Here is a 15,575-nt window from a genome sequence, read left to right on the forward strand (position 1 = left end):
ATCTTATTCAAGACTTCAAAATAGCTATTTTCAGTTTTTAATGGTATACCTCAGTTAACTCTATTATCTTATTGATATTTTCCAAATCAGATATTCAAATACATAAAGTGGGTATATTATTGAGCTAACAGGGTTTTTATTCAAATACTTATTGGGTCTAACTGGGACAATTGCAAAAAATCACCGAATAAAACTACCTGTATTTTTCTAAATGATTTACTATACTCTCTACAACCCTTGGTAATTACATTAGTTATATCGAAAGTATATGCATCAATCATTGATATTTTATCAATGAATAATATTCGTATTTTATTCTATCAGTTTTAAAACATTTAAGTCTTTAATAGACTTCTTAATAATATCCTTAAAGTAGTTATAATCTCCATAATTTTCATAATTTGTGTTCAACTTAATACCTGCAAAATTATGGACAGTTATTCCATTTATCAGGCTAGCTGCTAATCCAGTTAAAGTTGTAAGTGCCATCTTTTCCTTATCCTGTAATGGTACAATGTATTGTAAAAGAAATGATTTCTCAATTCCAGCTCCACCTGTTACAAAAATATTTTTACCAGATCTTACCATATTAACTGCCTTTATCTGTTGATTATTTGATTTTATATTATATTGATCAAATTTTTTTTTTTTTATGCAAGTAATGTTTAGGTATATACTCAAATATTTTATTCTTTTTCTCTAAATTCATTGAACAATCTAAAATTTCACTTGTGTATTTATTCTTGCACTTTGTACTTCTATCATTATATCACTTAATTGGTGGACTCACTTTTGGAGTTTCCATATATTTTAAACTTTCTTCGTACAAGTTATTCCAAATTTACTATCATAAATTGATCTTAATGGAATCAAGCTTAAAAAATTACACAAATTAGATTTTCTAGGAGATGTTTTTGTTTTATTATTGGTAGAGGATTCTTTTAATTTTTCATCATTAAAGGTTGTCTTTTTTAGTAAGCTTTAATTGATTTCCATCTATATTCTTTGAAATTTTATTTCTTCCAGTATATTTTTCAATTACAATTAGTTTTAAATTCAAGATTTATTGCCTCATTAATTAAGTTTACCTTTAATATTCTATCTCCAGAAAATAATATTTTAATATCTTGTTCTAGAAAGTGAATACCAAATTTTCCTACGTTAACAAATCTTGAATACACAACAAAGGGAGTTTTTAATAAAATTTCTATTGCTTCAGCTTTTCCATTTAAATATAAAGTAAATTTGTTTAGATATCTTTACATTAGGAATTTTTTTTTTTTATTTTTCCCTTTTTGAAGTCCATAATACAAGAGTATTCACATAATTTAAACTGTTCAAACTCCTCAAATTGGAAACTTAAAATATCAAAGACCTATTTATTATACTATAATTCTACCCATCAGTAAAATTTTAGTTAAAACTCTAAGTTACATGTAGGATGCCCCACGTAATTTCTTTTTACGTCAGGAAGTTCACATGTAAATACCGGTATACAAAAATTTGGTACTTTTGTAGGCAGGCATTAACTTAAAGTTATTTGGAAATATCCTAAATATAACTACCCAAATAATATAACAACTATATAAAGTTAGCAAAGTTGCAATAATAACTATATTTGTTCCCTAGGATAAATAGCAGATATATTTTTTTTCTTCTCAATTAAATTCTTCAAAATGGATAAGTATTGTTGTTTAGTCTCAAGGGAATCAACTTCATGGATAACAGCATCCCACAAACTATATGCTTGATTTTCACTGTCATTAAGGTGCTGATAAGCTTGAGATAATCTAAAGTATCCTTTACTCCATTCTGGTTTAACTTTGATACAACTCTTAGCATCTAATAAAGCTTTGTTATATTCTTTAACTTGGATATACGCCCAACAACGATTTGAGAGTAAACTGGATTTGAGATCTATTCCTTCTTTTGATAATAATTCGACTTTTCTTTTAAGTAAGTTCAGAGCATCTGTATAAGCTTGAATAGCAGAATTATAGTCACACAATGAAAATGCCAAATTACCCTCACTTTTAATTTTTTTAGCTTCTTCTTCATCATATACAATATCTGAATCTGAGTTGTCTTCATCTATATCGCTTTCCGATATATTATGTTCTTCTAGATCCTCGTCATCTGAATTATTTAAAACTACTTTATCAGAAATCATCTCTTGGCTAGTATTTAACAAACATTGTGTAACTGAAGTTACATTTTCATTGTTAGATACAAAATCTTCCAAGTATTCAAGAATTTCATGTGAACAATTTTGTTCTTGGGCATATATATATATATCTTTCCCATTTACTGACACAGAAAATATATCAAATTTTTGTTCTTTTGAATAATGAACCAATAATTTAATTAAATCAAAGTTATTTCCTTCTACAGCACAGTATAAAGCTGTATATCCCTCAGAATCAATAGCCAGCTTGACTAATGCACCTGAATTAATAAGAGTTTCAACCATATCAATATTTCCCAAACTACTAGCGAGTATTAAGCATGGAGGTATACCTCGGCCAACTGGGTATATATTTGGATTTGCTCCTAGTAACAGAAGGAATTTTGCTATTTTCAAGTTATTCCTCATACATGCCCATTGGAGTGGTGTACCAAATTCAGGACTACATTGATTTATTAAATCAACACATGAATACTGCTGTATATTGTGACTCGATAAAAGTATACCAAGAACTTCATAATTTGAGGTTTCACAAGCATAGTGCAGAACATTGCAATTTTTATTATTTAAGAGTGAGACATCAGCTCCATTCTCTAATAAAATGTTAATACATTCAATATCTTCAGCCCTCACTGAAAGGAAAAGAGGACTTTCTCCACTTCCATCAAGGGAATTAACCAACTTCGGTGCTAATTTTAATAGAGCTCTAAGAGTATCACTTCTACTTGCAGAACACACAAAATGACAAACATTCCTTCCATTTCCATCTCTATATTCTAATAAGTGATCTTCAAGGGATAATTTATCACATGTATCTTTAATTATTGAATTTATGCAATTAATAGCTTCAGTAGTTGATTCTTTGGAAACTGTCTCAAATAGTCTGGTAATATTGTTGTAAGCTTCACCTAAATTGGATTTACTTTCTACCTTATACATTTAAAGTATAATATTAACAGATTCTAGTACCAGCTATGCACAGCAAAAAAATAATAAAATCAAATAATTACCTCTTTTATCTAAGAATTTAGAGGTCAGCTTGGTTAGTACAATAAAATAGGTTATAAATTATTAGCGCCATGTTATACGGGTCAAAAAGTAACTTAGAAGCTAGCTGCAAGTATTCTCCACTAGCTTACAATAATTTCTAATATAAAGTATTGACATATAAATGGTTAGACCTGAGATACAGGCACCTCCTGATGTGGTACGTTATGTTTCTGAGTTGATATATGTATAATTTTTAACTATTTATATCTTCAGTTTTATAATGATAGAGAAGCTAAAAAATATACTAGTTGCAGTAGAATTCTTGAAATACAAACTAAAATGTCTGAAAGGGCAATTGAATTGCTACTATTACCTCAAAAGCCCTGTATGATTTTAGATATAGGATGTGGCACTGGAATCAGTGGTTCAGTATTGGAAGAGCATGGACATTATTGGATTGGCATTGACATTAGTAAACATATGCTTAATATGCTAGATATATATGAACCTGACTCTGAATCCTCTGGAGATGCCCTATTAGCTGATATGGGTGAAGATATTAGATTTAGACCAGGGGTATTTGATGGAGCAATAAGTATATCAGCTATTCAATGGCTTTGTAATGCAGACTCCAAAGAACACGAACCCTACCAGAGATTACTTATCTTTTTTAAATGGCTTTTTATATCACTAAATAGAGGTTCAAGGGCTATCTTTCAATTTTATCCTGACTCCTCATCACAAGTAGAGATGATAACTTCTGCTGCTCTAAAGTGTGGTTTTGGAGGTGGGCTACTGGTTGACTTTCCCAACTCAACAAAGGCAAAAAAGTACTTCTTGTGTTTATGGGCTGGATTTAATTCAAACATTCAAGATTTAAAACCAAACTTAACTGATGAGGATGGAGAACGGTACAATACTATTAGACATGAACCTAGGTCAAGAGGAATTTTAAAGAATAAAGGTCGTAGAGGGAAAAGTAATGTAAGGGTGAAATCAAAGGAATGGATACTTGAGAAGAAAAAGGTACAAAGACTAAAAGGTCATAATGTAAGGCCAGATTCAAAATATACAGGAAGGAAGCGAGCAAATGGGTTTTGATTTCCTTTATAATAACCTATAGATCATTAGACTATACATTGTTATAGCTGGTATTTTCTCTATTACTAGACATTAATTTCAGATTATATCTGATTAATCTACCATCTTCACTTCATTATTCTCTACTTTTAGAGAATCCTTCTCTCTTATATATAAGATGTTGTTGCAGCGTATAAATACTGTTCCTAGGGTCCCTTTCACAGCACCATCAATCCACTCCTCACAATCTCTTAGTAGAAAGTTCATATAGTCATCATAAGATTCCAAAGTACCCTTATATTCTATATTCCCCCATTTGAGTCTAACAATAACTGTCTTTTCAATTAGGCCTGTAAGAAAGGGTTTAGGATTAACAGCCACTAACTAAAGGACAAATAGTAAATAAAAGGAGTAATCCAAAAGATCCTATGATAAAATTATCTGATAATTGAACTTACCCCAGACATCTCTAGTAACTTTAAACTTTTTAGTTTATTGTATTTAGTAATAAAAAGAAAATACCGCACACCTTTTTGTTGCTTCCACAAGGCGGTCTAATTGGAGCTTAGACTTTAATAATGACTTGTTGTCAACTGTAGTAGTTTAAGAAAATCTGTTAAGTACTCTACTAAAGAGACTAATTAACTATATATTCATATTTATAAAGCTAAAAATATGACAAATGGACAGAAGTCCAATGTTTGTGAAGGTTGTAATAGAAATGTGCTAACTTCTTTAGCATGCCCGCAATGTATTAAATTAGACTTAAAGCCATCATATTTTTGTTCTCAAGCTTGTTTTAGGCAGAATTGGCCCATACACAAATTAAAGCATGCTATAAAGCCTGTAGATACTGATAAAATTGTCACCAATAGAGAAGTAATTAATACTAATATTGGGGTAGATGACAACTTACTCAATCAATCAATAAATCCAAAAGATCCAAGAACTTGGATTTACTGTCCTCATATTAGGAAATTTGCAAATTATGTAGGATTTACTGGGGATCTGCGTCCATATCCATTGAGTCCACTTAGAAAAGTACCTAATTATATTGTGAAGCCTGATTATGCAGATGATATTCAAGGACGTCCCTTCAGCGAGATAAAGAAGAAAAAAGATGTTAAAATTGACATAGTAACACCAGAGCAGATTAATGCACTAAGAAAATGCTGTTTAATTGGTAGAGAAGCTTTAGATCTTGCAGCAACTATGATAAAGCCTGGAGTTACTACTGACAGTATTGATGAAGCTATTCATAACTTTATTATATCTAAAGGTGGATATCCATCACCACTTAACTATTGGAACTTTCCTAAATCATGTTGTACATCTGTTAATGAGGTTATATGCCATGGTATTCCCGATTATCGCCCTTTAGAGGAAGGTGATATTGTAAATGTTGATATTACGGTATACTATGAAGGTGTCCATGGAGATTTGAATGAAACTTTCCCAGTTGGTAAGATTGATGAAAGTTCAATTAATTTACTGAGAACAGCATACAAATGTCTTGATGAAGCAATTAAAATATGTAAACCAGGAACATTGTACAGGGATATAGGGAGAGTGATAAATAGGATAACTGATAAAAACAATATGTCAGTAGTACGTACCTATTGTGGGCATGGAATTGGTACACTATTTCATTGTAATCCTAATGTACCACATTACAAGAACAATAAAGCAATTGGTGTGATGAAAGCAGGGCATGTATTTACCATAGAACCAATGATTAATCTAGGGCGTTGTGAAGATATTACTTGGCCAGATAACTGGACTGCTGTCACTATAGATGGGAAAAGATCAGCTCAATTTGAGCATACACTACTAATTACTGATACAGGTGTTGAAGTTCTTACAAAAAGATTACTTAGCTCACCCAAATTAGCTTTCCTTAATTTCTAGATCTGATGTCTGTGTTCACGTATTTGCCGCCTAGAGGTATCGGAAGGGTGTCATTTTCAATTAAGTATATAACTAGGAAAGAGGATCTTTGTTAACTATCCTAAGTTGGTTATTATTATTATTATAAATATCTGTATATTAAGTCCATATTGAAAGGTTTTTCTGAATACTTAAGATGATAGGGAAGGGAGTTCGTACTCCTCATATAGAGATTACTGAGTTCTCACCTTCAGTAATAAAATTCATATTATCAAATACAGATGTTAGTATGGCCAATGCTCTGCGAAGGATTATGTTAGCTGAAATCCCAACTCTTGCAATAGACTTAGTTACAATTGTAGATAATACTTCAGTTTTGCATGATGAATTTATAGTGCATCGACTAGGTCTACTTCCAATAGACAGTAGACAGATTAGAGATTTCAACTTCAAAGATCGCTGTGGATGTCAAGAAAGATGTAATAAATGTAGTGTTGATTATACACTGGATTTGAAGTGCGAAGGACCTACAGTGAGAAATGTAACACATTTAGATATATACTCTACACTTCCAGTACCAAATATTCCACTACCAGTGCCTAGAAAAGAAGATGTTACAGATCCTAATAATGAAGGTATCTTGATAGCTAAATTAGGTCCAGGACAAAGTTTAACAGCTCGGATGACTGCAACCAAAGGTATTGGTAAATTCCATGCGAAGTGGATTCCTGTTGCAACTGCAACTTTTACAAATGAGGCTGACATTCGTATTAATCAATCATCGATGACCAATGTTTCTTTAAAACACCGTCGAGAAATTGTTAACTCTTGTCCTAAGAATGTATTTGGATTATCTGCATCTAAAAGTGAATTTGGAATGTTTGATAAGCCTGTAGAAAAATCTACAAATATCCCAGATATTGAAGTTCTAAACTCTTCAGATTGTATATTTTGTAATGAATGTGTAAATACTTGTAAAAATTTAGGCTATATAAACCCACCATTAATTCGTGTCGATACAAAACCTGATAAATTCCACTTTGTAGTTGAATCAACTGGAGCTATGCCAGCAGAGCAAATAATTGAAATGGCTCTTGAAATATTACAAGAGAAGTTACAAAATCTAGGCCGAAGTGTTGCAAGAGCTGAAACAGCCCAAAGTGGAGCTGATACTAATGGTAATGGCATAATTAATATAACAGCGGATGACCGAGCAATGGATTTAGTATTAGATTTATCTTGAGCTAAAATACTTAGAGATATAGTCTCTCTTCATAGAAGAAATATCAATCTACAAATGCTTATAAGCATTTATTTTCGTTATATGTAATATAATACAATGAAATAATTAGTCGTATTTAGTATTAGGTATTAAATAATTTAAGTTTCTAATTGACCTATGAATCCTATAAATATTTAAACTTAGCTTACTTTTATATCTAGTAATTTGAGCTTATTTCTTGTAATCATACTGAATTTCTGGCATTAAGGATTTATATACTTCAGTTGATAACTTTATTCTCAAACTGTATTGCTTAAAGCTCTTATTGTGTAATTTTATAGAAATTGTTTGGTAAATAATTTATTATCAATGAATTTCGATATTTCAAAAGAACCAAGAGTATTTAAGCATTTATAATTAATGCCCTAATTCTCATAAATCCTATTTTAGTATTGATTAGTATTTTTTTTATGTTCAGATTTAAACCAATACTTTTTTTTTAGGTATTCATCTGTTAACTAAGAAAAACTCTTATTTAATATTTTAATCTATAAGTAATCTTCAAGCTTCTTTTTTTGGAATGTGACGAATCCAATCAAATAAAAGACCTCCAATTGACTGCAGTTTGTTATTATTAATAAACTGAATAAATCTATCTCTCAGATTTGCAAGTGACTCAGTGTCAATCCAATTGTCACAAGTTTGAATTAAGGTCAGTATATCGGTAAAATGTTTTGCTATAAGTTCGTCACATAAGAGTTCAGAAAGAATGTTGTGGATACACCAAGTGTCACTAGGACGACCTACTCCTTTGAACCATGCAGAGATTAGTGGAAATGGTGAAATTCCAGTTACTATTGGATCTATAAAGCATGTATTAGTACCATTTTCATCATTTATAGAAGCGGAATAAAGCCTCTTAGGAGAACTTCTCACTTCTCTCAGTAAAGCATTCCTCATTTCTGGAGAGAGATCCTGATGACTCCTTAAATTAGTACCATAAGAAAGTATATCAATAGACCCTGAATGAGATGAAGAAATAGTTGTAGAAGAGCATGAGGCTGAAGAATGTTGAGGATTCTTATATTGGAAATTGGAGAGATTTTTACAATCCACAACTTCACTTCTACTTTCCAAAAATAGACGATCTTTTTGTTTTGATATTTGAATCCATAGATTTGTGAGATATGTACCAAGCCATTCTGCAACATCTTGCTGTAATGAGAAGGCAAAACTCGTTACAAATTGAATGTCATTTGCCAAACTCCGTTTATATAGAAGATACAAACTAAGTGTTCTTAAAGGAAAAAAACGAATTTTTACATCTACTTGCAGATCATTAACAGATATATGATCTATACTAGAATGGTAAAATAAAGAGGATTGCAATACTCTTAAAGTTTCATTGGAATTTGATCCATCCAAATGCTCTTGATTAAGCAACACTTTAAGCTGATCGCGGTTCTTATTTATATATTCATCAATTCTACATGTAACCAACAATCCAGTCTTATTTGGACCCCCAGACATCACTGGACAAAAAGCCTTAATTCCATCAGATGACAGATCAAAAGTAGCTTCTCCTAAAAATACATTTTGATAATAAAATTTAGCTCTAGCAGCAAAACAACAAAATAATCCTGTGCAACGAATCTTTGGATATGCAAAGATACCTAAAGATGTTATACTAACTAGAGGAGCATCTGGACTAGGTGGAGCTGTTTCCATTGTGAAGTTTACAGTAGTAGTAGAGCCTTCACTATCTTGATCAGCATATAATTCAACATCTATTGGGTATGAGTTAGTTTCTCCACTAATTGTATGTGGAGAATCTTGAGCGAATTGATGAATAACTTTTCTTTCATTTATATGCCATAATGTGGGTTGCCATATATTTGCTAAAGAATCAAAGATATTATTTCCACCAGTTACTCCCATAATGAAATCTTCAATTTTAGCTTCTGAAGGAGACCACTGTGTCCCTATAGATTCACATATTGTATTTACAATCTTAATACTATACAATTCACTATGATATTGAAATAATTCTCGCAAGATATATCCTCCTTCCTTAGTTAAAATAACATCTTCCATCAGCTTATATTGAGCTAATTCAAACAGTATCTTGTAACCATTCTGAATTCTTGGACAAAGCCTTAAGAGTTCCAAACGCAACTGTTTACTATTGCTAGATGTTTCACAATTAAACCAATCACTACAACTTAACTTTCTAGCTAGTAAAGACCAAAATTGGTCTACATCATACTCTTCTTGAATAGCATCATCTTCTAAATATTGCAAGTCCGTTTTATCAATTCCAATCATTGGTAAATATCCCAAGTAATCCAATGACTGTAAAACATGTATCAAGTTATCAGAATTTAGATGGCGATACAAATTGTGGATTTCACTTTGAAATATAACTCTAGCTGTTGAAACTGTAATGTATGATAAATAGAGACTATTATTGATTGTATTTTCACTACAAAACACATCAGAACCATTATAAAGTCTTCTATTTAAAGACCTAAAATATTTAAATTGGTTTCCTGCTGCAGAAGACACATAATAAACTTCATTAGTATTGAGTAAATCGCTCAAAACAAAAATCGTCCATCCCGTTTCACTTAAATATGATCTCTTTCTAGGTATAATATTAGAGTCTACTTTAGCCACTCTCTTCTTCATATTTTCTTCTACATTAAAGGGGTTTTCTAACTCCATTTGTTATATTTTGCAGTTATCTTACTCACAGCTTTAAAAATATGCAGGTATTTGCTGAAGAGTGTCCCTCCTACTTACAATAAGACTTAAAGGCATTAAAACAAACTATTTGCTCATGCTCTAAGTGTCCCAGTTTCTTAAGTAAAAATAAAATAAGAACTCTTCCACACTCAAGTGTGCACTATTATCTGTCTGTTTCCTCAATTTTTAGCGTATGTATTTTCCCCACTGGTTTGCCCTATCCGATACTGTCAGTACCGGTTTTTTTGTATGGGACGAGACGGAATTTTATAAAGTATAATATTTTATTTAGAAAAAAACCTGTTTTATAACTTAATTAAATATTACAACAGAACAAAGAAGTATATATCTTTGAGATCTCATTATACTTCACCTATTATCTTTATAATCCAGCTGTATCTATGAAATAATAAGTTCTATACTTTTCTGTAATTTACCGTAATACCAAAGTACATGAATTTAAATTTTACAGTCATTTCCTATATTTGAGTAAACTCTGATCATTATATAAAATAAATTTAATACTCACTAATATCCAGATATCCTAATTTCTTAAATAACAAAGTAAATATATATAATACACTAGCCGTACAACATAAATATCAGCATGAAAAGTTAAAGTCATGCATAGCATGCTAGAGTGAAAATATACCAAGTATAAAGTATAGTTCCCGAAATAACATGTATGAATGACTTTTCTTGTACCCATGCTTCAGGAAAAAATATTTAAAAGTAAACTAGTTAAGAATTTAATTAAAGATATCATACTAGGTTTAGCATATTAATTTAATCTTCCAATAATGTAATCATGAATATGGTATAGCTTGATACATTAGCAGAGAATTTTACCTTATTCATAAAGTATAAAGTATATATTCTATGTCCTACTTTTTAGGATATATATTGCATTATATAGAAGATATCCTTCATTTATTTCCTTTATAAAAGAATACTTTTAATTTACAATATAAAAGAACTAAGTTATATTTCACCTATAAAAGAAATTAAGTAACAGTTCTGATACTGTCAACAGAGATCATATACACATTTAATCATCATAAAATGATGAATAGAATCTTTCAGTATTATATAACCGACAATAAACTTGATTTCCACCAAACCACCGATTATTAAGAGCCGGCACAGCTATTTGAGCCATAGTGTTGGTTTCAAAAACTACAAATATCCTTACTCTATCACTTGGTTTAGAAACATGATCTGAAATGTGTATACGAACATCATAAACCTTCCCATATTTACTACATTCAATCTTCACTTCCTCTTTTAATTCATCGTCAACTTCTTCAGGGCCAATCATATTTGTTAATAAAATAACATTTGAGTTTGATGTTGAGTTCGGAATAATTGGGTAAGAATTTGCAGGATAAGGTACTGGGATATTGGGTGGTTGATATAAGTTAGGTGGTAATCGAGCGACATTTGGCATAGATAGTACTGGGGGTATTGCCATAGTAGGTGGTATTGCTAATGTGGGCGGAATTTGTTGAGACATTACATTTTGTAATGTTGGAGAAACAATTGGGATCTGATTTGATGATATAGAGTTTGAAGGTTTCAGTGCTGTAGCAACATTAACCTTCAACTGCTTACCTCCAACTTCAAAGCCATTCATTGTTTCAATAGCTAATTTGGCTTGATCTGGTGTTCCGAATTCAATAAAACCATATCCACGATGAGTTCCAGGTTTCTCTACAGAGGGTATTAATTGACAACTCAGAATTACTCCAAAAGCCTTAAAGATATGTCTAAGATCATCAGGAGTAAAAGAATAAGGTACAGAACCTATATATATACGATTTTGAGGGGGATTTTGAGGAATTTGATGTGGTGGAATATTTGCATTTGTATTTTCAGGAGGTAATACTGGCATTCCCACCATACCAGTATGGTTGCCCATTGAATTAGTATTGTTTTGATTATTTGATACAATAGCATTCGTTGGTCTACCAACCTTTATTGGCCTGCCCTTCAATACAAATCTATTCATTGTTGCTAAGGCCATCTCAGCAGATTCTTGAGTTGTATATTCAATAAAACAAAATCCCTTTGAACGATTCCCCTCACGGGGCATGTCAATATTAATAATAGTTCCAAAAGAACCAAATACTTGTCTCAAATCTGCTTCGCTTAACGAGTAATCTAGTGAACCAACATATATACGAGCTCCTTGAGTTACTTGTCTAGGTGCAATATTACTTGACCCCATCATCTGGCCTACATTTGCTTGTTTCATATTAGGCATTAGTTGGCTCACATCAGGATTAAATGGAGCATCCCAACCAGAAGACCCTCGTCTCCTCTTTTTTCTACTGGAATCATCTGATCTAAGTGGAGATATAGATCTACCTGTATTTGATTCCTCCTTGTCATTGTTGTCGGTGCTGGGGCTTCTTGATCTCCTTCGAGGGATATGATAAATCTCCTTAGGAGATTCAATCTTCTCAGCTTTTGAGATGTCTACACGCCCACTATCTACTCCACTATTTTCCGTCTCCTCTTCATTCGCTGAATTGCTATCTTCTTTTTTCTTGGGTGATTCATCTGAGTTATTACTAGTTGAGCTATTATAGACATTCAATTGTTCAGGTCCATTAATTGAATTTTTTTCCGTAACATCATCATCTAACATTTATGCAAGAATAATCCAGCAGTTTCTTCAGCAAGAAAAAAGCCTCGAATATTTTAAAGCGTACAAATTTAACTTTTATTTTCCAAGATGCAGTAGACGAAAAAAAAAATAATAAATGGCGGTCAATCTGTCACTAGATTTAACAAACAGACAAGATGGCGCTAAATTTAAACCCCACTATATAAGGTTAAATAGGTGGTGGTGGTGGTGTACTGCAACTAGAGGGACCCTTTCATCTTCAAGAGTAGGAGAGGTATCCTAATGAGCACATTGGAACGTCTTAAAAGTAACTTGAAGACATATTTGGAATGTGGTGGGGATTCGGTGACATCAAAATATTTAGAAGGTGCTTTGGAAATTATTAAAAGCGAACTAAAAGAAATTCAATCTAATATTTTATCCAGTATCGAAATTAGGAATGTTAACTATGTAAAATCAGCACAACAACTTGATAATATTCACAACCAAATATGTGGCACAACTAGGAGCTTGAAGGATATAAAATTGAGATTAGAGAATTTGATGGAGTCTACAGACTCAGCACAAGAAGTAGATGAAAAGGCTAAAATATGCAAGATAAAGAGTGAAATAGATACTCTAGATTCAGTTTGTTCGGTTTTTGAAGTAATGAGTTGGTTACAATCAATATTTGCGGAATTTGACATATATCTTGCTCAAAATGAATTTGATATGGCTGCAGATGCCCTTTGCAATGCGTATAATAAACTTAAGGATATATCACTTGATGAAAATAACATTGTAGGGGGAAATAATGCACATTTAACAGATATAGCTTCTTTTGACAATAATGTATTTGAAGACATTATGATGGAGTACTTGTTTCGACGTGGGAAATTAGTTAGTACTGTGGAGAAACTTTTTAAGAAGATATTTATGATAAAAGATAACGAAATTACAGTAAGAATTACATTTCCAAGTAATTGTTTAAATCAAAATATAACTTCAGATAGCTGTCAAGATTCTGAAGATTCATTTTACTACAAAGAGGGTGAAATGTTTTGTGTGAAACTTCAAGATATATGGTATGCCTTATCTTCTGTTGGAATATTAGATGAGCATATTGATCACATCTGTAGATTATGTATAAATAAGATTTTGGATCCTCTTATTGAGAAGTGTATTAAGATTTCGAATGATTCCGAATGTAAATATTGTCTTATTCCAGAGATAACTAGAGAAGTATCAGAGAATAAGTGGAGCTATAAAGTGTCCTCACAGGAAAAAGGTGAAACCAAACTTTCATCTAATTTGACAGTATATGATTATGTGATACCAGTTATATCATCAATATTAAACTTTTTAGTAGAATACTGTCTAGCTGGTAATATTCATATTCTTTCTTCTTTTGGGAAATCTCTCTGGAGCTGGCTTAGTCGTCGTCTATTATATGGTTTAGTAACTCCAAATTCTAGAGATGGACAACTTTTAAGAGATTTAGAAATTCATGCACGTTCTCTTCAGTTAATTCCTCTTAATGAAAATACTATTACATCTTATGTAGGCCAATTAGAGACTACAAGATACGAGGAAAAGAAAATTGAAGCTCTATCACTAGCTAGAGAGTGGATTATGAAGGACGATACATCAATAGTTTTAGTAGATGATTCTACAGAAATTGGGTCACTTACAAATCTATTGAAACAATGTGGAGTTCAAAGTGGTAAACCTATAGATAAATCTAATGACTTACTAAGTAAGATTTCAATAGTTGGAAGTGGACTATGTATGGATAATACTGTAAATTCAATCCAAGAAACAAATGAGAGTTTTCTGTCACTTCCATCTTGTGGAATTACTACTTCTACATATTTATTCGTTCAAAAGTTACATCAAATACTTGATGAAGCTATTCAGAATAATCAAAAGCATTGTACAGGTGCTGCAAAGCAAGGATATTATTTGGTCCGTGAATTAGTTATGCTTTTTATTATGCTAAGACCTGCATTCCATAGCTCAAAGCTTCTGAATGATCCTCTATTTGCAGCAACATTTTATACAGACTGCTCATATATTATTCATCATCTGGTGCTTTTCCCTTTTACTTATGGAAATAAACTACCTACTCCACTTGGTCAAATAGGATCATTTGTTGATATGATTTTAACTTTAAGAAAATTACAAGAGACTGCATTTTCAAATTTAATTGAGGCTGAAGTGAAATGTATAGAAACATCTCTTATTGATAAAGGACTCTCTGTTGAAAATATTCGGCAAATGTCATATGATGATGTATATATTGAGGCTGAAACAAGCTCCATTTCTGCTATTCAACGTCTTAAACAATTAGCTTCTACTTTTTCTAGTACACTGGCAATGAATATTTATTTAAAATGCTTTGGATATCTTGTAGATAAAACAATCCAAGTTGTCCTTAAACAAATCTTACAGGTGGCAGTCTCTGCACGAGCTGAGTCAATGACACCCGATGATGCATCTGCTTTAGCATTATTATTGAATAATATTGCAAATCAAATTCAACGGTTATTTACATTTCATATTCCTAAAGCTCAGGATTTAGTCTCTCCAAGTATGAACAATGTGACGAGACTCACTTATTCAAATGCTCCTAGTTTAGAATCTTTTGTTAGCTACTGGGATCCCTTTACAGCCATTAGAAATACTCTGGATGCAGATATTGCAAGTGTAGTGCAACACAAAGACAAATTAAAGAAGTATTTTCAACCTGTAGAAATAAGGGGGGTCCTTACACTTAATCCCTTCTTATCATGTGATGTTGATGAAATATATTATCTTATCATGTCCAGTGATTAACTTGTTCTAGTCATAAAAGATAT

General features: G+C 31.7%; 8 protein-coding genes across 8 annotated transcripts; 4 read left to right on the top strand and 4 right to left on the bottom strand.

Annotated features, from left to right (window-relative positions):
- Positions 1 to 1,612: 1,612 nt before the first annotated feature.
- On the bottom strand, positions 1,613 to 3,124 carry cand_026020 (uncharacterized protein; the record flags this gene model as incomplete). The annotated part of the gene is made up of 1 exon (XM_067212831.1): positions 1,613 to 3,124. The coding sequence occupies one exon, from the start codon at positions 3,122 to 3,124 to the stop codon at positions 1,613 to 1,615; it is 1,512 nt and encodes a 503-aa protein (XP_067066554.1).
- A 232-nt stretch (positions 3,125 to 3,356) lies between these two features.
- Positions 3,357 to 4,276, top strand: cand_026030 (uncharacterized protein; the record flags this gene model as incomplete). Its single annotated transcript, XM_067212832.1, has 2 exons — positions 3,357 to 3,392; positions 3,449 to 4,276. 2 exons carry the CDS (start codon positions 3,357 to 3,359, stop codon positions 4,274 to 4,276), a joined length of 864 nt encoding a protein of 287 aa, XP_067066555.1.
- A 93-nt stretch (positions 4,277 to 4,369) lies between these two features.
- Positions 4,370 to 4,722, bottom strand: cand_026040 (LSM domain-containing protein; the record flags this gene model as incomplete). The annotated part of the gene is made up of 2 exons (XM_067212833.1): positions 4,370 to 4,639; positions 4,714 to 4,722. The coding sequence occupies 2 exons, from the start codon at positions 4,720 to 4,722 to the stop codon at positions 4,370 to 4,372; spliced, it is 279 nt and encodes a 92-aa protein (XP_067066556.1).
- Positions 4,723 to 4,930: 208 nt separating this feature from the next.
- cand_026050 (methionine type I family protein) lies at positions 4,931 to 6,163 on the top strand (the record flags this gene model as incomplete). The annotated part of the gene is made up of 1 exon (XM_067212834.1): positions 4,931 to 6,163. The coding sequence occupies one exon, from the start codon at positions 4,931 to 4,933 to the stop codon at positions 6,161 to 6,163; it is 1,233 nt and encodes a 410-aa protein (XP_067066557.1).
- A 175-nt stretch (positions 6,164 to 6,338) lies between these two features.
- cand_026060 (DNA-directed RNA polymerase II subunit RPB3) lies at positions 6,339 to 7,385 on the top strand (the record flags this gene model as incomplete). The annotated part of the gene is made up of 1 exon (XM_067212835.1): positions 6,339 to 7,385. The coding sequence occupies one exon, from the start codon at positions 6,339 to 6,341 to the stop codon at positions 7,383 to 7,385; it is 1,047 nt and encodes a 348-aa protein (XP_067066558.1).
- A 540-nt stretch (positions 7,386 to 7,925) lies between these two features.
- Positions 7,926 to 10,088, bottom strand: cand_026070 (uncharacterized protein; the record flags this gene model as incomplete). The annotated part of the gene is made up of 1 exon (XM_067212836.1): positions 7,926 to 10,088. One exon carries the CDS (start codon positions 10,086 to 10,088, stop codon positions 7,926 to 7,928), a length of 2,163 nt encoding a protein of 720 aa, XP_067066559.1.
- Positions 10,089 to 11,157: 1,069 nt separating this feature from the next.
- On the bottom strand, positions 11,158 to 12,759 carry cand_026080 (RNA recognition family protein; the record flags this gene model as incomplete). The annotated part of the gene is made up of 1 exon (XM_067212837.1): positions 11,158 to 12,759. The coding sequence occupies one exon, from the start codon at positions 12,757 to 12,759 to the stop codon at positions 11,158 to 11,160; it is 1,602 nt and encodes a 533-aa protein (XP_067066560.1).
- Positions 12,760 to 13,020: 261 nt separating this feature from the next.
- On the top strand, positions 13,021 to 15,552 carry cand_026090 (uncharacterized protein; the record flags this gene model as incomplete). Its single annotated transcript, XM_067212838.1, has 1 exon — positions 13,021 to 15,552. The coding sequence occupies one exon, from the start codon at positions 13,021 to 13,023 to the stop codon at positions 15,550 to 15,552; it is 2,532 nt and encodes an 843-aa protein (XP_067066561.1).
- Positions 15,553 to 15,575: the final 23 nt, after the last annotated feature.

The sequence above is a fragment of the Cryptosporidium andersoni genome (genome assembly GCF_001865355.1).
Source record: "Cryptosporidium andersoni isolate 30847 chromosome Unknown contig_7, whole genome shotgun sequence".
Classification (NCBI taxonomy): Eukaryota; Apicomplexa; class Conoidasida; order Eucoccidiorida; family Cryptosporidiidae; genus Cryptosporidium; species Cryptosporidium andersoni.